Raw genomic sequence first — 23,583 nt, forward strand, 5'->3', positions numbered from 1 at the left:
TACTAGCCATTAGAAATTAGAAAAGTCTCTTTAAAACTACAGGGTTGATGGTTCTAAAAAAGTTGCATACACTGTTCAAGGCTATTTGTAAATTACATCATTTTAAAATAAAGCTCTTTAATACTCTATAATTAGTCTTGTCTCTCTGAACATGACTTTACTGTAAATGCTCCTTCCTGACTCTTCTATTGTCCCAAGATTCCTGAGAAGAAAGCAGCCAAGCGATAATTCAACATTATTGCTGCTTCAGTGCACTAATCGCTTAAAGAGCAGCAAAGACTCTGTGCTCTCTGCCCCACAGCTCCCGCAGCCTCCTGGCCTGAGGCTGGCATCCCGACCCAACAACGTCCAGATGTCAAGAGGAATCCCCAGCTCCTGATGCAGCAGGCACTCCATTCCAGTATGGTCAAACATCTGCTTCATCTGCTGGCATGCAACCTGCTGAACACGCTCAGAGGGCAGCACAGGCGAGGGATGGGCAAGGACACACTCCCCAGCTACTCCGGGAGACTCATCAAAACTTTGAAATTATAAGACAGGCCTAGAAACTCTCAAAAGAAAAGAACTCAGCATTCAGCAAAAAACATAAGCATTTTCCTCCAAAGAAAGCTATGGAATAAGATATATTTCATGATAGCTATTTTTGTTAATTCTAGTAGGCTTGAAATTTCTTCTGGACAGTTAACTACAAATTTGGAAAATACCTGAACTCTTTGAGATCCCAAAAATGTGATGTTGGCTTTGAAATTTTTCCTTTTATAATTTAATTACATTACTTTTAATTCACTTAGATATTATAATAAGAGGAGAATAAGTTGTGCAGGAAAACTTCTAAATGAATGTGCTTCCTATATACCTACATACAACAGAGTTTTAAGCAAAGAATCCTGGTCAGGAAATAAATTCTAAAATGCACTTAAACAATGCATTATAGTCCTATTTTGTTTAATAGGTAAGTAATCTGGTCCAAGTCACTTAACCCATCTGAGCCTCACTTTTTTTCTTCTAAAAATATGGGGTAATATAAAAGTATAATTTATTATAAAGTCTAAATATAAATTGCTTATTCAATACTATGTATTATGTATGACTGTACATATATGTATACATGTATACATATATATATAATATTCATACTATTCTTAAGTCTGTTTTGTCTAGTTTTGTTTTTACAAAGTTAGGCTCCTTTATAATATCCAGTCCACACATCAAATACAGGTTCTCTGCCAAGAGTGATCCCACTCATCCTGTGGGACCTCAACAAATAGCATCCTATAAAAACTAATGAACAGCTCCCATGTCCTCACCAAATTTCATATTTACTTCATTCTGAAAGACAGATTTATATACTATTATAGTCAGAAATAGTATTCCTTTACCAAAAACCAGAGTATATGGTGTGCTTAAACAACTGAAAAAATAAGGTTGAGAATTGTGACTGCTCTAGGCAGAAGTGACTGATTAGAGTAAAAGTCTTAGTTCTGAAGATCCAAGTGAAGCAAAGAACTAAGACCAATCATATTGGTCTCAATATTTTAAATCTGCCCATATATGTCCAGGTGGATAGGTAGACAGGTAGGTGGGATATTTCTGTTAAGATGAGTAAGATTTGCAATCCCAGTTCAGTTCAGTTCAGTCACTCAGTCATGTCTGACTCTTTGTGACCCCATGGACTGCAGCAGGCCAGGCTTCCCTGTCCATCACCAACTCCCAGAGCCTACACAAACTCATGTCCATTGATTGGTGATACCATCCAACCATCTCATCCTCTGTAGTCCCCTTCTCCTCCCACCCTCAATCTCTCCCAGCATCAGGGACTTCTCCAATGAGTCAGTTCTTCACATCAGGTAGCCAAAGTATTGGAGTTTCAGCTTTAGCATCAGTTCTTCCAATGAATATTCAGGACTGATTTCCTATAGGATTGACTCGTTGATCTCCTTGCAGTCCAAGGGACTCTCAAGAGTCTTCTCCAATACCACAGTTCAAAAGCATTAATTCTTCGGCATTCAGCTTTCTTTATAGTCCAACTCTCACATCCATACATGACTACTGGAAAAACCATAGCTTTGACTAAATGGACCTTTGTTGGCAAAGTAATGTCTCTGCTTTTTAATATGCTGTCTAGGTGGGTCATAGCTTTTCTTCTAAGGAGCAAGTATCTTTTAATTTCATGGCTGCAGTCACCATCTGTGGTGATTTTGGAGCCCAAGAAAATAAAGTCTGTCACTGTTTCCATTGTTTCCCCATCTCTTTGCTATGAGTAATGGGTCTGGATGCCATGATCTTAGTTTTCTGAATGTTAAGCCAACTTTTCACTTTCCTTTTTCATTTTCATCAAGAGACTCTTTAGTTCTTCGCTTTCTTCCATAAGGGTAGTGTTATTTGCATATCTGAGGTTACTGATGTTTCTCCCAGCAATCTTGATTCCAGCTTGTGCTTCATCCAGCCCAGCATCCCAACTCTTTATTAAATATTCTTCCCCTATTTTCTCTTTCCCCAACTAGCATGTAAACTACATCAGATAAGGACTTCATTTTACATAAGTTTTCTCAGCCTCAGCACTACTGATAGTTTGGACTGGATATTGCTTTGTTGAGGGTGCTGACCTGTGTACTGTAAGGTATTCAGCAGGATCCCTGGCCTCTACTCACTAGATGCCAATAGCATCTCCACACCCATCCCAAGTTATAACAATCAAAAATGTCTCCAGATATTATCAACTGAACTCTAGGGGGCAACATTGCCTCCAGTTGAGGACCTCTGGTCTAGAATAGTACCTGGCATCTTATAGCCACTAAATAAATATTGTTAAATAACTGAACAAGTACATTTGTTGTTTTAATTTTCACACAAACTTTTTCAAATTTCCTGAGCACAATCATTTATAAGCTTCCTTTTTAAAAAATATTTTGATACAATCCCAAGAGACAGTAAGATTTATGTCATTGTCAGTCATTCAAAAAGCTAACAGGTATAATTTCAAGTAATAAGGATTTTAAAAGAAAAGATGTAATAATACTTCACTAGTTATTCAATTCAAGTGAATAAGTGGACTAGTGAAAACCTGATAAATATCCCCCAAATTGATTTTCTAGATTAAAAGCAACTATTTCAAACTGGCTTCAAATGAGCACTGTATGTTTGTACTTTGGAGGGTTGAGATGTTCAACACAAGTATATATTTTAAGCAATAAAATCTGTATACATATCTATCATCTATTATTTTTAGTTCATTCTACTCCAGACTAAACAGCATTAGGAAAATTCCTGATAAAGTACCAAGGTCATAGTCTCGGTTAATTTGTATTATGACATCAAGGGTTGTTTATAGGTATTATAGAGGGTGCTATAAGAGGAACACACAGTAAGAAATGAACTCAGTGTACTGGAAATTAAGATTTTTTCATTTAAAGTTTTGCTTCACCAAATGACCAAGAGGGTAGAGGCCTGGGGAAATAAATTTGGCTCTATTTTTCCTCCATTTTTGTCTATTAAAAAGCAATGCAAGTACTTAGCCAAACCAGGATTAAATGACTATATATATAAAAGAATTGGTATTTATAAAGCTAGAAAAAGAAATGTTACATTAATTCTTCTCAGTGTGACTCATGATGGCTGTACTGATGTCACCAATTATGAGAGGAAAGAAAGAAGAAAGTATATGACTTTTTTTCCATACAGCAACTGGCACAGTGGATATTTAGTACATAGTAGGTGTTGAGTGCTTCTTTGTTTATATTTAATTGAGAAAAGAATCTATTAATAGTGCCATTTGTGCTTGGAATATCTAAACTGTGATTATTAACCTAACCCTAATAATCTAGAACAGTCAAATTAAAGCAAGATGGTTTCAAGTCAGTAAGGAGAAACTTTAAATCACTATAAATATTTCTTGAATTTTCATTTGATATGCATTTGCACAAACATATGTACCTGTAGAATATGAACATTTCTACAAGTAAAACAGAAAGGAAGAATTGGCAAGACAGTAGTGAATATGCACTAGATATATTGATCAGAAGTTTTATTCCTCCACTGGGGCAGGTCTATGATGGGAATCCATCCAACTATATGTAGCTTCTCAATTCCTTTTCATTAAAGTATCACTTAAAAATACTTTTGGATTAGAAAAACTAAAATTGCTAAAATGTCCACATTATTCAAAGTGAATATAGAAGCAATGCAATTCCTAACAAAGTCTCAAATTGTTCACAGAAAGAAAAAAAATTCTAAACTCACTCACATCCACAAAAGACCCCAAATATCCAAAGCAAACTTGAACAAGAACAAAGCTCCTAATTTCAAAATATATTTCAAAGCTATAATAATAAAAAAATGATACTGGCATACAGTGGATATATAGACCAATGGAGCAGAATAAAGAGCCCAGAGATAAGCCTGCACAAATTACAGTCAAATGATTTTCAACAATGGTAACAAGAATACCCAATGGGGAAAGGATAGTCTCTTCAGTAAATGGCATTGGGAAAACTGAATATCCATGAGGAAAATAATGAAATTGAACTTTTATCTTAAACCATAAAAAAAACCTTGAAAAGGAAGTCTTAAATGTAAAAAAGTTCTGAAACTTTTAGATATATCTCTAAAGGAATTGAAATCATGAGTTTAAAGAGGTATTTGCCTTCTCATGTTCGTTGCAGCGTTATTCACAACAGCGAAGGCATGAAAGCAACCTAAATGTCTACTGATGGATGAACGGATAAAGAAAAAGTAATATGTACATAAAATGTAATATTATTTAGCCTTTAAAAAGGAGGAAGACATCCTGCCACTTGCAACAATATGGATAAACTTGGAAGACATACTAATTTAAATAACTCAGACACAGAAAACAATTACTATGTGATGCCGATTATATGAGGAATCTAAAACAGTCAAATTCTTAGAGTCAGAGAGTAGAAGAGTGATTGCCAGGGGATGAGATAGGGGAAATAGGAAGTGTGAGTCAAAGAGCACAAAGTTTCAGTTAGGCAAAATAAATAAGTCCTAGATATCTACTGTATAACTTGAAGCCCATAGTTAATAATACTGTATTGTACACTTGAAAACTTGCTAAGAGGGTAGATCTTATGTTAAATGCTCTTATCACTTATCTAATAATATTCTTATCATATAATAATAATGGTGGGAGGAAACTTTTGGAAATAAATGGATATATTTATGGCATAGATTGTGTTACGTATTCATGGATATATGCTGCTGCTATTGCTGCTGCTAAGTCGCTTCAGTCGTGTCCGATTCTGTGCGACCCCATAGACGGCAGCCCACGAGGCTCCTCTGTCCCTGGGATTCTCCAGGCAAGAACACTGGAGTGGGTTGCCATTGCCTTCTCCAGTGCAGGAAAGTGAAAAGTGAAAGTGAAGTCATTGAGTCTTGTCCGACTCTTAGCGACCCCATGGACTGCAGCCTATGGACTGCGGCCCACCAGGCTCCTCTGTCCATGGGATTTTCCAGGCAAGCATACTGGAGTGGGGTGTCATGGATATATACTTATCTCCAAACTCATCCAGTTGTATATGTTAAATATGTTCAGCTTTTTATGTCAATCATGCTTGAATAAAGCGGTTTAAAAATGTTTCCATTCTGCTCAGTCTGTTCTGTTACCCACCATATCTTTTTCTGATTTAAATTTCATAAATGTTTCATATCCTGACTTATTCTATGGTTGGAAACTGGAGTGAAGCATTTTTTAAAATACTAAAATACTTTGCTTTCAAACCGTCCCCTATGTTCTTAGTCACATCATCTCTTTTAATTCCAAGGTAGCTCATTATAACTCATAAACATACAGATACATGATGCCAACCAAACAATACTTCAAAACTCCAGTTTGGTAAATACGGGAATAGAAATACCTGTCACTATTTTAGAAACCACTGCATGTTACAAGCAGTCTATTTAAATACAAGTATTCACATACTGGGAGTTCCTTGTTGTGTGGATTAATTAGTAAGGCTGGAGCTAAATGAATATTGGTGGAAATGCTACACTAAGAAAGATAGAGAACTGAATAGGTTTTGTAATTCCAAGGTCCTGGACTCCTACTAAACTGTCTCTGTGAGTACAGCCAAATATCCCATCAATTAAATGACTTAAAACACAGTAATTACCAGAGCTTAGTGAGATGAGCCATGCTCTCAACTTTTAGATATTATTTTAAAATCAACTGAAAATCAAATTTCTAAGAGAAAACCCAGTTTACCTATGTTTTAATTTGTGGGTGGGTATAATCTTATTCTTGAATACAATGACAAGTCATATTTCCAAACACTAGGAAATGTCTTCATATTTCTCTGATCTACCTATATCTTTTTAACCTTCACCAAGACTCACTTAACACCTGCCATTATTTGTAAGAAACCTACCTAGAAATGAAAAGTTGTTTATATGAGAATATGCCTCTAAAGACAGAGCACCTGGCTGAACATAACCTCTCTCCCCTGCAAAAAAAAAAAAAAAAAAAAAAAAATCCAAAGATTGAGTTGCAGATGACCACCAAAAAGGAAATTCACTAATTCAATCATTTTACCAACTATGGTCACAGGCAACACTGAGGATTCAATAGTAAACAGAAGAAACAAAAATCCCTGAATTCAGTGACACATTCTGGTAGATCAGAGCCACCCATCAGAAACACTTAGGCAGCTAAGCTAGAGTAGAACTGACTGCTTATTTGGGATGTTGGAAAGTTTTTTTCCTATCTTGATAATGATTTTTTTGTGGAAATTTATACACACCTTGTTAATCCATTTACTACTCACAGTAAATGAATTTTTTCTCCGGGTGGAGAAAAAAATATTATCCCTTTTTTACATGGAACAAACTGAAAAAAGAAGGCAATTTGAGAACAGTACAGGACAACATGGAAAGTAATAGCAGAAACTCTCATTCAAGATTCTGCTTCCAAAATGGAGTTTATTCTATTAGTCCATAGCTCATCTAATCACAGCTATAATGGTCCTTCCAGATTCCATCATGCTTTTAAAGTCAAAGTGGGTGAGAGAAGGCTGATTATGAGAAAAGCAAGCATTTCTGCTCAAAGCACAACCCCCTGGTTGGTGTCCTCAGAACAAGCTTTGAATCAGTGCATTACTTTTTTTCCATCAGGTAGCTAGTAATAGGTCACTCTAATCAACTCTTTATTCATCTCTCTATTAGAAATCACAACCTCCAAAGCCCACCCAGTCCAGCTCACTCACTCTCTCATTCCTCCACAGAACTGAGGCATGTTTATGATTTCAAACAAGAAGGCAGGGTATGAGCCAGAGAAGAGCATCTAAATATAATATCATAAAGATTCAAGCTGGAACTAAAATAGAAATGGAACATTCTCAATGTTGATAGGCACTTCTTCACTTTCCATTTGTAGCATGAAAATTGACAATATAATTTAAATAAAATATGTGTTTCTATTCACTTTTGCAAAAATTCAATTGTTCTCCTCTATCTTTGCAAACTTTGCAAGACTTTAATAGTTTCATTTAAGAATAAATTATGGTTGATGGGTTTTTCTAGTGTTTCAAGGCTCTAATTATACTGCTTTCCTCAAATCTTTCCAGAACTACACATAATGCCCATCAAATAAAAGTGAAAATATATTTATATTGATTTTTTAAAATTTTCATATTTACTTCCTTTCATTCAGGCTACCACCCATACATACTATCATTATAAGAACTTGCTGGTTAAAATATGTTCCAACTAAAGCTTGGTAGGCTTTGAATGTTAGATAAAAATCATTCTCTGAGGCTAATGAAGACAGAAACTCTGCCTGTAACAATATTAAGTTTGTTTTCTCTGGTGATTCAGAGAAGTGAGCAATCTGTCAGTAATACATTGAGTGAAATTACTTGTCTTGTAGGAATAACTGCTGACAGTCACTTTATTTCAGGGCTGACCCAAACGTCTCCCTGCTGACAAACAAATTACTATGTCTAACTTTGAAAAGGTAACTAGCTTGTTTTTAATTTTGATTGGTCTCTCAGAATCCCTTATACATAACTCAGTTCCATTCTTCTTTGTTTTGTTTAGTTTTGTTTTTAAAGCAACAGAAAGTGTTTTGGGGAGACAGGTTTGAATTAATGAATTTTTTTAAAAAGTAGAGGAAGAAAACCCCATCATTTGGAACTAAGAAAAAGAATTGTTATTGCTTCTTTCCAAGACTGTTCTGCAGATAAAACTGGTAAGTGTGTCTACCCTACATTAAGACTGGCAGTGCCGCCAGTGACTGACTGGGTGAGTGAACACATTACTGAGACAGTATTGTAGGAATTAATTTTCTTCAATAAAGTGATTTTTAAGGCTCATGTATTTCACAATCTAAACATATGTCACTGTTTCATAAACAAAATAAATGGATTAAAATAATACATTACCAATATGCTGACATGTGGAGATATTTTAATTAGAAATTCTTAAACTGTGTGATATTTAACTGCTGTATTTACTAAAGAGAAGCATGCACCATTTAATAAGAAGGTATGAGACAGGTGTACCACTTTGCATGATATGGCACTAAATTATATTTAATATAAACTACAACTATGAGGCAACATTATGTCTAATTAAAAAATAAAACAAAACAAAATTACCTTAGGTATCTATCATATTGAAAGTAACCACAAAAAATGAATCAGTACACTCAAATCACTTTTTCATCAAAAAAAGAGTCATTCTCAGCTTATTTCTGAGACAATGTTTCTTCAGAAATAATCTAACATCTTAGCTATTTAAAGGCCATATTTACATGACTGCCTCATCATACTGTTTCCCCCCCCCCACTACCTTTTGACTTACTTGAAGGACCAATGCTAACATAGCTGAGGAAAGCAAATGGCAACTGGTTCTGAAATTTATACCAGTACAGACTCAGAATAAGTAGCAATATAATATATTGTTTACTGTAGCAAGTGCCCTCTGTTCTGTAAAGGTCAAAAGCACTGTAACCTTAGAGTTACAGTTTCTGATTGTTCCCAGGGTTAAATACATTATCAAAATTAATGGTTCAAGCCCCTCAACCTTCAGATATATGAGCATTCATGACTCCATCTGCTGAACTGTTCAACTAAAAATAGCATTCTTCTCTCTCCTAATATTGTGCCCCTGAGGCAGAGAAAACCAGCAAACCAGCCTTAGATCAGCATGGAGTAAAAAAAAAAAAAACAACAACTTTCCTGTGTCTTTCTTATTTTAAAGAAAGTATTGGAATATGCTAATGTAAGAAGGGTCCTTCCAAATATCTTTTCTCTTAGTTTAGTCACTCAGTCGTGTCTGACTTTGTGACCCCATGGACTGCAGCAGGCCAGGCTTCCCTGTCCATCACCAACTCCCAGAGCCTACACAAACTCATGTCCATCGTGTTGGTGATGTCATCCAACCATCTCCTCCTCTGTCATCCCCTTCTCCTCCCAACCTCAGTCTTTCCCAGCATCAGGGACTTTTCCAATAAGTCAGTTCTTCGCATCAGGTGGGCAAAGTATTGGAGTTTCAGCTTTAGCATCAGTCCTTCCAATGAATATTCAGGACTGATTTCCTTTAGGATTAACTGGTTGGATCTCCTTGCAGACCAAGGGACTCTCAAGAGTCTTCTCCAACACAGTTCAAAAGCATCAATTATTCAGCATTCAGCTTTCTTTATAGTCCAACTGTCACATCCATACATGACTACAGGAAAAACCATAGCTTTGACTAGATGTACCTTTGTCGGTAAAGTAATGTCTCTGCTTTTTAATATGCTGTCTTAGGTTAGTCATAGCTTTTCTTCCAAGGAGCAAGCGTCTTTTAATTTCATGGCTGCAATCACCATCTGCAGTGATTTTGGAGCCCCCCAAAATAGTCTCTCACTGTTCCATTGTTTCCCCATCTATTTGCCATGATCTTAGTTTTCTAAATGTTGAGTTTTAAGTCAGCTCTTTCACTCTCCTCTTTCATTTTCATCAAGAGACTCTTTAGTTCTTAGCTTTCTGCCTTAAGGGTGGTGTCATCTGCATATCTGAGGTTATTGATATTTCTCCTGGCAATCTTGATTCCAGCCTGTGATTCATCCAGCCCAGCATTTTGCACGATGTCCTCTGCATATAAGCTAAATAAGCAGGGTGACAATATACAGCCTTGACGTACTCCTTTCCCAATTTGCAATCAGTCTGTTGTTCCATGTCTGGTTCTAACTGTTGCTTCTTGATCTCCATACAGATTTCTCAGGAGGCAGATCAGGTGATCTAGTACTCCTATTTCTTTAAGAATTTTCCACAGTTTGTTGTGATCCACACAGACAAAGGCTTTGGTGTAGTCAATAAAACAAAAGTAGATATTTTTCTGGAACTCTCTTGCTTTTTCGATGACCCAGCAGATGTTGGCAATTTGATCTCTGGTTCCTCTGCCTTTTCTAAAACCAGCTTGAACATCTGGAAGTTCACGGTTCACATACTGTTGAAGCCTGGCTTGGAGAATTTTGAGCATTACTTTGCTAGCGTGTGAGATGGCTGCAATTATGCAGTAGTTTGAGCATTCTTTGGCATTGCCTTTCTTTGGGATTGGAATGAAAACTGACCTTTTCCAGTCCTGTGGCCACTGCTGAGTTTTCCAAATTTGCTGGAATACTGAGTGCAACACTTTCACAGCATCATCTTTTAGGATTTGAAATAGCTCAGCTGGAATTCTGTCACCTCCACTAGCTTTGTTCGTAGTGATGCTTCCTAAGGCCCACTTCACTTCTCATTCCAGGATGTCTGGCTCTAGGTGAATGATCACACCATCGTGGTTATCTGGGTCATGAAAATCTTTATTGTATAGTTCTTCTGTGTATTCTTGCCACCTCTTCTTAATATCTTCTGCTTCTGTTAGGTCCATACCATTTCTGTCCTTTATTGAGCCCATCTTTGCATGAAATGTTCCTTTGGTATCTCTGATTTTCTTGAAGAGATCTCTAGTCTTTCCCATTCTATTGTTTTTCTCTATTTCTTTGTATTCATCACTGAGGATGGCTTTCTTATCTCTCCTTGGTATTCTTTGGAATTCTGCATTCAAATGGGTATCCTTTTCTCCTCTGCCTTTATCTTCTCTTCTTTTCTCAGCTATTTGTATGGCCTCCTCAGACAAACATTTCGCCTTTTTGCATTTCTTTTTCTTGGGGATGGTCTTGATCACTGCTGTACAATGTCACAAACCTCCACCCATAGTTTTTCAGGCACTCTGTCAATCAGATATAATCCCTTGAATCTGCTTGTCACTTCCACTGTATAATCATAAGGGATTTGATTTAGGTAATACCTGAATCGTCTAGTGGTTTTCCCTGCTTTCTTCAGCTTAAGTCTGAATTTGGCAATAAGAAGTTCATGATCTAAGCCACAGTCAGCTCCCGTCTTTTCTCGGGTGATAACAAAATTTCAGGCTTCCAAATTATGACTTTACTGTTAAGATAACCTCAGCTCACAATGCTAGAACTGAAAAACCTTTGAAGGACAAATTAACTATATATCAGGTAGAGAGGACCACTTCTCTTCAATGAGAAGAGTGTGTGTGGAGGTGGTGGTTGTATACATGCATTGCAGCTTTTCTTCCTAAGAATCTCTAAATAGAAGTAAAACTCATGAACATATTGTAATGCTTAGTATCCCCAGTTTATTGTGATCATAATTGTTGACAGAGCTGTGACATTTTAGGTTGTTAAAGGAATGGAGAAAACCAGAGCTAGAAAAGAAAGTAGACTAAAATCAATAAAGCAAAATATTATTAAGTTTTCTCTCTACTTTTAGTCAAGATTTAAAATGTTAGTGTCTGTAACAACTTAGATATGGGTGTCCTCTGTGCTGCTCATGGGACTGTCAATAAACCTGTTACACTCATAGTAAGAAAGTTTGAGAAATCTGTCTTTCAAATAAGATCCATCTTTTATAAATAGTGTACCATACAAGCAAACAGCAATGGTTTCCTGACATGCAAGGAAAAGTGCAAAAAGTGGAAGCAAGAGAACAGAGCAATAAAAAAAAAAAAAAACAGGAAACTCTCCAACCAACCCAAGCTTACCCTCCAAAGCTGAGGGCCTCCACCTTCCCAGGCTCTGTGTTCAGCCTAATTAAAGTGACAGACACGTGCTTCTAGATTAGCATTGCTACAGCTCTACAGAGTCTGGCACTCACATATATGACATCATGATTTCCAGAAACCCAGGAGAAGCCAGATTTGACATCAGAGGTCTGTGATGGTAAGGGGAAGAGATGTCAACTTAAGTGAAAAACTAAAAGGAGAAACTGGGTAGAAAAGTGGCTAAGGGAAGGCCCATGGAATAGAACTCCACACTGCAAGAGAAAATAAAAGTCAAGAGGAGAGGAAGTTTTGAATCTGAGCCAAGGTCACCTGCTTTCACATTCTTCCAAGTACTTAAAATTTGAACAAACTAGCTGTCCTGAGTAGGTAAGCCTTGTTAATTGAAAGAATTTTTCCTAATGTCTGGTTATCTCTCCGTTTAGCAATCCTAAGCACAGTAGATGTCAGAACGTCCAGAAATGTGGCACCTTCTCTACAGCCAAAAGGAAGCCTTAGAAAAGAAATCCCTTTTGGCTGCATAGAAGGTAGCAGATACTCTAATACAATGCCTTGTCATGTCTGGGTGGAACCCCCTGTATACTTCTTATAATCAAAGGGAAAGGGAAAGGAAGAAGGCAAGTGACAAGCTCTGAACTCAAACTCTTCCTTAGGCTACTTCCAAGGTGTCCTTTGATCTTGTTCTTGTCTTTCTTCTTGTGAACTTTCTCACTTCTAAGAATGAGGGATAGCTAGCAACACTCCAGTATCTGATAGTCCTAAAGAATGAAATGAGAAGTTGAGCTTTCTCACTTCTAAGGAGGGATAGATAGCTAGCAACCCTCTAGAACCTGATAGCCCTAAAGAGGTTTTCCAATGATATAATAGAGGAATTAAGCACAATATTAGAGAGAGGAGGACTGGGTCCCTATAGTAGAAAGGGGTTTGCTTTTTAAAAGAGCTATATGAGGTATCTTCTCCCATGCAGTAAGAACATCCCACAAAAACAACAAAGAGCTTTATTGGAAGTTCAATATGAAAGAGCTACTATATAAGTTTATGGGGCAAAAAACAACCAGTCAGGCCCAGACACCCAACCTCAAATTCAGTCAGAGAAAACTAAATTAGAAAACCTGAAATAGATAGAATTAGAAATCCTGGATAATAACTGACTCCAAGAAAATTTTGTAGCCTTGGTTAAATAACCTGACTTCTCTGAGCCTCCATTGTTTTGTCTATAAAAACAGAATGATATTTTATCAACTCTACAGGGTTGCTACACGGTGAACTGAAGTTTTTTTTTTTTTTTAATGTTTAATTTTTTTTAAAAACTACTATGCAGCACTATACATAAAGAAAAAAGGGTAAGGGAAATAAAGATGGTTTTGAAAGTACTCATAACATAAATATTTGCCTAAATATATAGCAATAAACAATCTACTTCAGAGGCACTGGTTTGGGGTTTGACTTTTTCTCTGAAAGAAAAGGAGTGAAAATGAGCCTCCTTAGGAATGAGAAAAGGGGAAAGATTATATTTTAGTGTTTGAGTGTTTGGCACGTGTTAAAAAAGCCTAGAATATGACTGAACAATCCAGTCCCCCACCCAATGAAGCACCAATGTAAGCATTCATACCTCAATCTGTTTGTGGTTGTAAGAGTGGCCACCACCATGTTCAAAGGTGTCCAAACTCCTGCCCAAACGGTCACTTAGGCCCTTTAGCCTTGGGTTAATTTGTGGGTGGGAGACATGACCTTTCTGTTTAGTAGCATATTCAGAAAAAAAAAAAAAAAAAGACAAAACATACTGTCAGAACTCATGAAACAGAACACATATTTCTAAATCCAGGGTACTGACCACACCAAAGAACAGAAAGTAGGGTTTAGGACCCAGATACTGTTTTTCACAGAAACTTGATTATAGGATCAAACAGTAGTACTGGTTTCTTGTTTTTGCCTCTGACTCAAGAAGACACTCAATAGCATAGCTATGGAAAAAGGAGAAATAGATTAGACTGACTGTGAGTTAGGTTTCTTTTTGTATTTTTTCCAGTGCAATAAGTTCCCTGTTAGTAGTGGAGAAGGTGAGGGCTTAGAAGAGATAGGGCTGCTGCTTTCATGAGGCAAAATCTCTAGCTCTGCTAGGCATCCATAATGCACCCATAATGCTAGGCATCTTCAAGACTTGCTGGATGAGGCTTCTGACGAGAACTGCTTAAAGTACTGTAAAAATTCTTTATTTGTAGACTCAACTGAGAATGTTCAAAATTACATTTTTCACATAAAATATCTGTACATTTTTTACATTCAAGTCATATAAGGAATAGCAAAGAAGAAATAAAAATGCCCAGTTGGTTGCTATTCCCTAGATTATTCAAGAAAATTGAAAAATCATCACAGTACATTATAAGAGTAAAAAACTTTGTTCAATGCATTGAAATTCAAGTTATCATCTGATATTTTCTAAATGCTCAAATACCACTTGCTTAACCATTAATTTTAATGATACTTTCTTTCTGTTTTTGTTAAAATATACACTCATATTTAACATCAATTTCCCATTAAGACAGCATCGCAAAAAGGGTGTAAAGATCACTTAGTCCTCCGCTTCCCATTTTACTATGAAGAAGATAAGGTGCAAGGGATTTTTTAAAATTAGCTTCCAAAGTGCTTTCTCTCCAATTTTAGCTTTATAAAGAACACCAATCCAGAATTTGGTCAGACACCATGCCCAGTCTTTGGACCTGGTATGAGGATGAGCTGATGATACACATATTCAGGGACAATGTGCTTACATTTTACCAAATAGTTTAAGTAATTTGGTAATAACAACTCCCTATTCTATGAGTTGCAAGAAGTAAAATATCCAGTGTTGTTGTCTGTGTTGATACTTGCATGTAAAAGCTAATTTGGGTGTGAATGGAGCCATGGATGAAGAAGTTATAAGGACAAAGCTAACATACCCAATATCAACTAGCCATAAAAAAACTGTGAAACCATTAACTTACCTGATAGAGAATATATAGTACTAAGTCATGACATCATTTTTTCCTTTAAAAATATTGACACTGACAGTTTTCTCTTCTATTTGCAGTATGGTAAGTACATAAGGTGTTAATCCTTCCAGGCTATGCTTAAAAAATTATTTAACATTCAGGTCATTATTTAGCATACAGCTGGTTAGCAGTTTTCCACTAAAGGACTGGCTCGTATCCCACATTTTTTTCTTCTGGCACTTACCTGGAGCTGTAAAGGGCTGAGTCCAGAAGCAGCAGCAGCTGCCATTGTTGATGGAATGAACTGTACGGGGTAGTTATCACCTGTCAGAAAGAACAATGCGTACAGGTTTAGACAATGCACCGGGAATCACAGCAGACAAGTACAAACATGGCCCTTGGACTGCCTGAGCTTTACAACATCGCTCTAAGCCCAAACATCTGCAGAGACAAAAGGCTTAGTTGGGCACAGACTTGCAGGGCTGCCTTGGAACTTTTTGTTAACAGATAGCTGGTAGGCAAACTGGCAAAACATGAATGTGATGTTAAAAAAATTAAATGTGCAATTCAAGCATGTTCACTCCATTACAAATCTTGTAATACATCATTTTTTTAAGGGTAAAAAAATATCTTAAAGCCAGGCTGACATTCAGTTCACCGAGGAAGCATTAAGGTTTTTATATTAAAACAACAAAACGTTTTGGCTTGGTAGACAAGGCAGAGTATCACAGTCCAAAAAAGATTAAGAGTTATTGACTGTCCATAACCCTAACCTTTATTTTATTAAAAAAAAAATTAGAGAAAAAAATTTAAATGCAACCTCTTTAATTTGAGAGGGGTGAGAGAAGCTAATATTCTGTGAAATGCCTGGTATCCCCAAAAGATGGGAGACTGTTTTCTGCACTAACTTTTGGTGGAAACTACTACAGAATCATGACACACACTAGGCACTTCTCACGTATTCTTTGACGATGATTTGATTAAATAACCACACGTTTTACATGTGATATCTATATTAAAAGTCTGGTCGAGATTGAGCATGGTTCAGCAGAGATCAGTGCCACATCTTATTAATGTGTTTCTGGCTCCAGACCACTCCTAAACAGCAGGGCTAAAGTACCTTCTATGACCTAAGAGCACAGGCTGTGTGAAGCAAGCAACCTGAAGAACCCATAGAAAGTAATGAGGAATATATTGTGATAGAGCTAACTGAAATCAAAATTAATACGTATGGATAACTTACACACTATCAGTGATTTAATGGAGTATCACTTTGGCTTCAGCTACTTATTTTAAAGGCAGTGCTATGTACTATCTCTAGGCTATATTTTAATAGGCTGTTCCTCCACACATTTTGGACATTTATAATAATCACGCTGTTTTGCAAGAACTTCTCCACACTAAAAGCTGAATGTAATAATGAAAAGCGTAGAAAGAATCACAGTAATAAAGGGAGTCACCTAGAAAGCAATGAAGTCTCTCTTTTTCTGCGTGGACACTAATACCTGGAGCCTTCCTGGTGCCCCTGGTTCCTTGGAACGCATCCTGTTTGCTACATCAAGTGCTACTCAGCTGACCCAATGTAAATGTTAAGTTGCTTTCACTTTTAACAAATTGTTAGCTTCTAATCTACACAGTCTCTTTGCATCATATCCATAATACCTCATCAGACCATTGAGCACAGTGTGTGCTTGTACACAGTCCAGTAACAATTGGCTCCTGATTGCATATGGAGCACTGCTACAATGCATTCACTAACACTATATTGTGCTGGTCTCCTATGGAGTAATGTTCAAAATATCTGATCTTGTTTTTCCCCTTCCATGAGGTTGATTTTGGTTTGCAGGGCTACATGAGCTTTTTAAAAAAGATAACTAGGCCAAATTATTTTTTATAGTAAATGACTGTCGCTTTACGCTTAAATAATTCTACTGATCCTCTCGATATTTAAACTAAATTATCTGAAGAAAGAATATCCTAATCTAAGTCAAATAGTATTTCTTTGGTTGATATCTTATCAGGTTAAAAAAATCACAAAATGATGCTGAATTAATGATGCTTCAAAAATAGGGGAAAAAATCACCATTCCAACTATCAACATGGGTTGCCTCTCGGAACATTTTAGAGCTGTTCTTTCTTTAAATATCATGCATTATTCATACTAACTCTAAACCATAACCCCCTCCCTGTAAGTTTAATACCAGTTGCTTTATTTGTACTAAAACATTTTTCATGTCAAACATATTTAAAAAAAATCAAACTCTAAAAGAATTCCCTGGGGCACTCCTTTTTTCATAGCTGTCATGCTTCTATGCTATGAAATAGCTGATTTTTTTAATATCATTTTTGGCTTGCTAGTTAATTTATTACTATCTCTACCACACCCTGTAGTACTCTCCAGCTCACCTGCTGGCTACAAACAGCTTTCTTTCCACTGCTGACAAGCATATTTTTAAAATGTTTTTAACCTTTCTGCTGGTTTGAATCTGTATATCTGAATATAATCTTTGGAAAGCTATTTCTCCAGAACATATCTTATCAGTACTAAAAGTAAAAATGAATACATTAAAGCAACAGAGAATATTACAGGGACTGATAAAAAGAGAGAGAAAAAGGAAAGGGCCAGACAGGGAGAGGATAAAGGTGAAGAAGAGGTGGGTGGGGGGGGGTGTGGTTAAAAGTAGAAGAGAAGATTTAATAGGTAGAGAGATTTAACTCCTCTCTTAAAAAGCTACACGCTTCCTCTCCCTGGCCCTTCACCTTTAACTGTGTGTAAGAGTCCATCAAGAAAAAGTTCTTGGCAGCTGACTTGGCAAGAAATCAGTCAACATGTTGTAGCAATTTTTTTCAAATTTGTCTCTGGATTTGAAATGCTTGCGTGAGGACCCATTCTCTTTAAATTTGTACAAAAGAAGATGAAGCCTGTTGAAACAGGTTGGTTTTAGGCACTGCTGTAATCTGGCCCTTGCTACCACTAGTATAAGAAGACAACTTCTGAATGCTAATTTGGGAAATAATGTCCATTACATAAATCCATCTCTCCAGGCTTCCAGGTTTTCCAACCGATTATTTTTATCTGAAGATTACAGAACAAATATGAAACAGGATTTAAAACCTATGGAAAATTAGACTGACATTAGTTTCACTTGCCACAAGTCTAGAATCAAAGTGGCTCCATAGCAAGAGCCCCTGAATGAGAGGAAGTATGTTTTTTAATTTTCAAGGAAAGTGAAATGAAGCCAAAACGTATTAAGATGTAAACACTGGAGAAGGAGGCGCTTATATCATGAATGTAGGACCCATTAGACACAGGCTACCTCCTACAAGAATACTAGTTTCTGTAATTCAAATATAAACTTTATTTTTATTAAAGAGCAAAAACTCCCATGGATAAAAATCTGTCCATTTTTCTTTGATTCTTTAGGAAGACAAGGGACTGGGATGGTTACAGTCTTCTAAGATGCTAACTTCAAATATTAACTTATTTAAAGAGTTTGGGAGGAGCAGAGAAGAAAGATAAATTAAACTAGGAGACAGGACTCAAAGATTCTTTGGTTACTGGTTTAAAATCTCATGCCTCATTTTCCATCCTCCAAAACAAAAGGAAAAAATACTTACACATCCCTACTCTCACAGATTTTTTGGTCTGGTGGTATCTTACAGGAAGATGGTAAGTTATTTGAGTTGCCAGATAACTCATAGATAGACCCCATTTCTTTAAGTTATCACCATTTTTGCTACAACATGTAAATATTTCCATCACAATCACCAATATAGACTTGGACATGCCGCACGGCATCTTGCTTGGATGAATGTATTCAGAATAGCAAAATATTATAACTCCTCTGTATTCTGAGGGAATGCAATAATCAATCTGAATTTATCTTTGTGAGACATCACACCACATTGCAGCAAAAGTTAGCAGGCAATGAATGACATATTTAAAATCCTACAAATAAAACAAAACCTTTAATTTGTTCTGAGAACAATTGGACAAAAAAAAATTGGCATAGATTATATTATATATTGCTGAGATCACGATGTTCTTATTTCTCCTGCTAAATTTCTCCTCTATTCATCAAAGAATAGACCAATGATGAGGAGAGTCTTGATCTCAAGATTTTTTCTAAGAGCATCTGCATTGTTTTTCATACCTTTAAAGGAGCTAAAAATCAAGGATCATCTTAATTTCTTCACTTATTTCATAAATGCATCCAGACTCTTAGATAATCATATGAAAACCATGGAATTTGTCACAATAGCAATTAAATAAGTGAGTATGGATGAAATAATATAAATGCATCCATATTATAAGAAATTAACTTAAAATAACAACTTAAAGTTTATGACTTAATGAGAGCTCACCAATGATATAGCCTCCATATATGAAGAAGGGCGCATTTAAAATAATCTCTATCTCCATAAAACTAGGTTATTTTATACAGGTGAACATATATATTTTCTCCTTGGACCTAAATACTCATTTAAAAGACAGTATTAATCTGAAGAACCTCAGAAATGCGTTGATTCCAGGGGTGAAAGTAAAAGTGGCTCAGTCGTGTCTGACTCTTTGTGACATTCTCCAGGCCAGAATACTGAAGTGGGTAGTCTTTCCCTTCTCCAGGGGATCTTCCCAACCCAGGGACTGAACCTAGGTCTCCCACATTGCAGGTGGATTCTTTACCAGCTAAGCCACCAGGGAAGCCCAGGAATACTGGAGTGGGTAGCCTATCCCTTGTCCAAGGAATCTTTCCAACCCAGGAATCCAACTGGGGTCTCCTGCATTGCAGGTGGATTCTTTACCAGCTGAGCTTGATTTCAAGTAGATGGCTTTAATTAATGAAGTATTCCAGCAGTAGTGGTTACATGCCTCTGCTTTAAATATTCAAGAAAAGATAGAAATGGCAAGCTTCACAAGATGTCATTTTGATAACCCCATACATATAAATCACATCTTTTACACATACACACACAAAAGTTAGACTTTTTTAATATTCTTTATGCTTAGATCATGCCTGCAAGAGTATAAAATTCAGAACTTCAGTCTGAATTCTATCTCCTCTAATTTCTGGGGTGAAGGTGTAGAAAGTTAATTATCTTCTTTGACTTTTAGTTTCTTTTTTAAACAAAATGTAGATAATGTCACTTATGGTTTAGAGTTGCTATAAAAATTTAATGAGAATATATATGCATATTTATATATATGCATACATATATTAATATATATAGATACAGATATCAGAAAATAAATGGTGGTCAATAAATGCTAACTGAAACAAAGGAATTAAAAAGAAGTATTAGGTAGCAACTATGCACCAACAAATTAGACAATCTGGAAGAAATGAAAAATTCCTTGAAACACACAAATTACCTAAACTGACTTAAGGAGAAATGGATAATATAAACAAACCTCAACAAATAAAGAGATTAAATCAGCAATCAAAAACTTCCTAAAACAGAAAATTCTTGGACCAGTTAGATGGCTTCACCAATCTACTGAACATTTAAGAAAAATTAACACTAATCCTTACAAAATCTTCAAAAAATTGAAGAAGAGGAAACACATCCTAACTATGAGGCAATGAGGCCAATATTCCCTTGATAACAAAGCCAGTAAAGACATCACAAAACACAAAAAATATAGATTAATATCTTGCATGAATATTAAAATCCTCAAAAAAATATTAGCATATTAAATCCAAAAGCATATCAAGAGGATTATTCACCATGACAAAGTAGGATTTATCCCAGGAATGCAAGGGTGGTTCAACATGAAAAAAATCAATGCAATACATAACATTAATAGAACAATGGGGAAAAAAATCCACATGATCATCTCAGTTGAGGCAGAAAAGGCATTTGCCAAAACCCAACATCTTTTCATGATAAAAATTCTCAGAAAACTAGGAATAGAGGGAAAGTTCATCAGCATGATAAAGGGTATTTCTGAAAAACCCACAGTTAACATCACAGTGGCAAAAAGCTTTTTGACTAAGACTGGGGACAATTATGCCCACTTTCACTGCTGCTATACAACACTGTGCTAGAAATTCTAGCTAGTACTTTTAGACAAAAAAAGAAAAAAACAAAAGGCATCCAAATTGGTAAAAATAGGTAAAACTATGTCTATTTGCATATGAAGTGGCCCTATATGTAGAAAATCCCAAATAATTCATGACTAGGGCTAATAAACAAATTCAGCAGCGGTTTCAGGGTATAAGATTAATACACAAAAATCAAGTGTTTCTATATTCCTGCAATGAACAATCCAAACGGAAATTAAGAAGCAATTCTATTTACAATAGTATCTAAAAGAATCGAACACTTAGCAATAAATTTAACAAATGAGGCAAAGATTTGTGCATTGGGAAACTATAAAGCATTTCTGAAATAAATTTTTAAAGCTCTAAATAAATAGAAAGGCATTCAGGTTCATAGACGGAAAGACTTAACATTGTTAAGATCAACAAAGCAATCTACAGATTCAGTGAAATTTCTACCAAAATTCAACAATCCAGAAATGGAAAAGTCAATCCTCAAATTTATTTGGAACTGCATGGAGCCCCAACAGCTAAAACAAATCTTGAGAAAGAAAAGTAGAGTTGGAAGGCTCATACTTTCTGACTTCAAAATTTACTTCAAAGCTAGAGTAATTAAAACAGACTAATACTTGCATAAAAACAGGTATATAGACTCATGAAGCAGAATAGACAGCCCAGACATAAACCTTTACATATACAGTTCATTGACTTTTTTTTTAAATCAGGGCACCAAGACCATTTACTGGAGAAAAGACATCTTTTCAACAAATGGTGCTGGAAAAACTGATATCCACATGCAAAAGAATGAAGTTAGATCCTTAACTTACACCATATACAAAAATTAATGGAATGGATCAAAGACCTAAACTTAAGTACTAAAACTATAAAACTCTTAGAAGAAAACATAGGAGTAAATCTTCGGACTGGCAGTGATTTCATGGATATGACAGCAATAGCATAGACAACAAAAGAAAAATAGAAAAATCAGACTTCATCAAAATTAAACTTTTGTATATCAAATGATACTATCAAGTAAATGAAAAGGCAACCTACAAAATGAGAAAAAAAAAACTTGCAAATCATAAGTTTGACAAAGGATTAATATCTAGAATATATAAGAACTCCCAAAACTCAGTAAGGGTAAACAAACAACTAAATTTAAAACTAGGCAAAGTACTTAAACAGATCTATTTCCAAGAAGCTATACAAATTTCCAGTAAGCACATGAAAAGATGCTCAACATCACTAATCATTAGGGAGATGAAAACCAAAAGCACAATGAGATACCACTTCACATCTGTTAGGATGGCTCTAATTTTTTCAACATAGGAAAGTAACAAGTATTGTTGAGGATATAAAGAAACTGGAACACTGTTGCATTGCTGGTTGGAAATGTAAAAGGTACAACCTCTATGGAAAAGTCTGATGGTATCTCAAAAGATTAAACATAGAACTACCCATAGGATTCAACAATCCCATTCCTACATATATATCCAAAAGAACTGAAAACAGGGACACAAACAGGTATTCACATATCAATGCTCACAGAAGCATTATTGACAATAGCCAGAATGTGGGGAAAGAATGGACTTTTGATATATGCTACAATATGGAGGGACCTTGAAAACATCATGCTTAGTAAATAAGCCAGACACAGAGGGACTAATATTGTATGATTCTATTCATATGAAGTATCTAGAATAGGCAAATTCACATAGAAAAATAGCAGAACAGAAGTTTCTAGGGGTTTGGGGTAAGGGGATAAGGAGTTACTGTTCATGGCCACAGTGTTTCTGTTGTTGATTAAAAGTTTGGAGATAATGATTATGTTTAATAAAAACTACAGATGTATTAATACTATCAAGTTGTACATTGAGAAATGGTTAATATTAAAAATATTATTTTATGTATATTCTTCCACATTTTTTTTTCTTAAAGAAGCATTAGGTATATTAGAGTAAAATCGCTTTTGGTCATCAGACAGAGAGGTAGTATATCTCAGTCAAATGCTCAGTTCTTGAACCACATTCCTAGTGGATAAGAATGCAGTTTAATGTAGTTAAATTTACTCAGGTTTCACGGTCAGACTTTATCCCCAAACGTAGTTCTTTAGAATTTTTTCAAAGAGCTTTCATATACTTTAAGAAACTTAATCTTCACACCCACACCAAGCAGTGGACAAATCATGACATATTTTTTTTTAGATGATAAAGAAGTGAGGCTCAGCAAGGCTAAGTGACATGTTCAAGTAAGAATTAAATAAATATAATCCATGTGGGACATTTAACACACTCTTTGGCACAAAGTAATTATTCAATAAACTTTAACTGTTATCATAATATTTAATATAACTAATAAGTAAGTAAGGAGTCATGAGCAGGCAGACATCCTGTTCCTAGGATCTCCTGGGAAACGTTAAGGGTGCTGCTCTAGCAGCAATCATTTTTAAAAATCCCAGCTACATGAAGCCCATGGTCGGCTGAACCATCCCTGGCACACAAGGAGCC

At 35.8% G+C, this 23,583-nt stretch overlaps 1 protein-coding gene across 32 annotated transcripts in view; it reads right to left on the reverse strand.

Moving 5' to 3' along the window:
• Window positions 1-23,583, reverse strand: part of SOX6 (SRY-box transcription factor 6) — a 719,303-nt gene that overhangs the window by 117,873 nt on the left and 577,847 nt on the right. For 25 of the 32 annotated variants that reach the window (XM_070384013.1, XM_070383997.1, XM_070384007.1 and 22 more), the window contains 2 exons: window positions 15,280-15,359; window positions 13,676-13,798 (listed from right to left, as the gene is read on the reverse strand). In XM_070384013.1, the coding sequence (XP_070240114.1) occupies window positions 13,676-13,798; window positions 15,280-15,359 (203 nt within the window). The remainder of the gene's footprint in view (window positions 1-13,675; window positions 13,799-15,279; window positions 15,360-23,583) is intronic. The other 7 variants (XM_070384024.1, XM_070384029.1, XM_070384022.1 and 4 more) reach the window with 1 other exon arrangement.

This window comes from Bos mutus, chromosome 15 (genome assembly GCF_027580195.1).
Source record: "Bos mutus isolate GX-2022 chromosome 15, NWIPB_WYAK_1.1, whole genome shotgun sequence".
In the NCBI taxonomy this organism is placed as follows: domain Eukaryota; kingdom Metazoa; phylum Chordata; class Mammalia; order Artiodactyla; family Bovidae; genus Bos; species Bos mutus.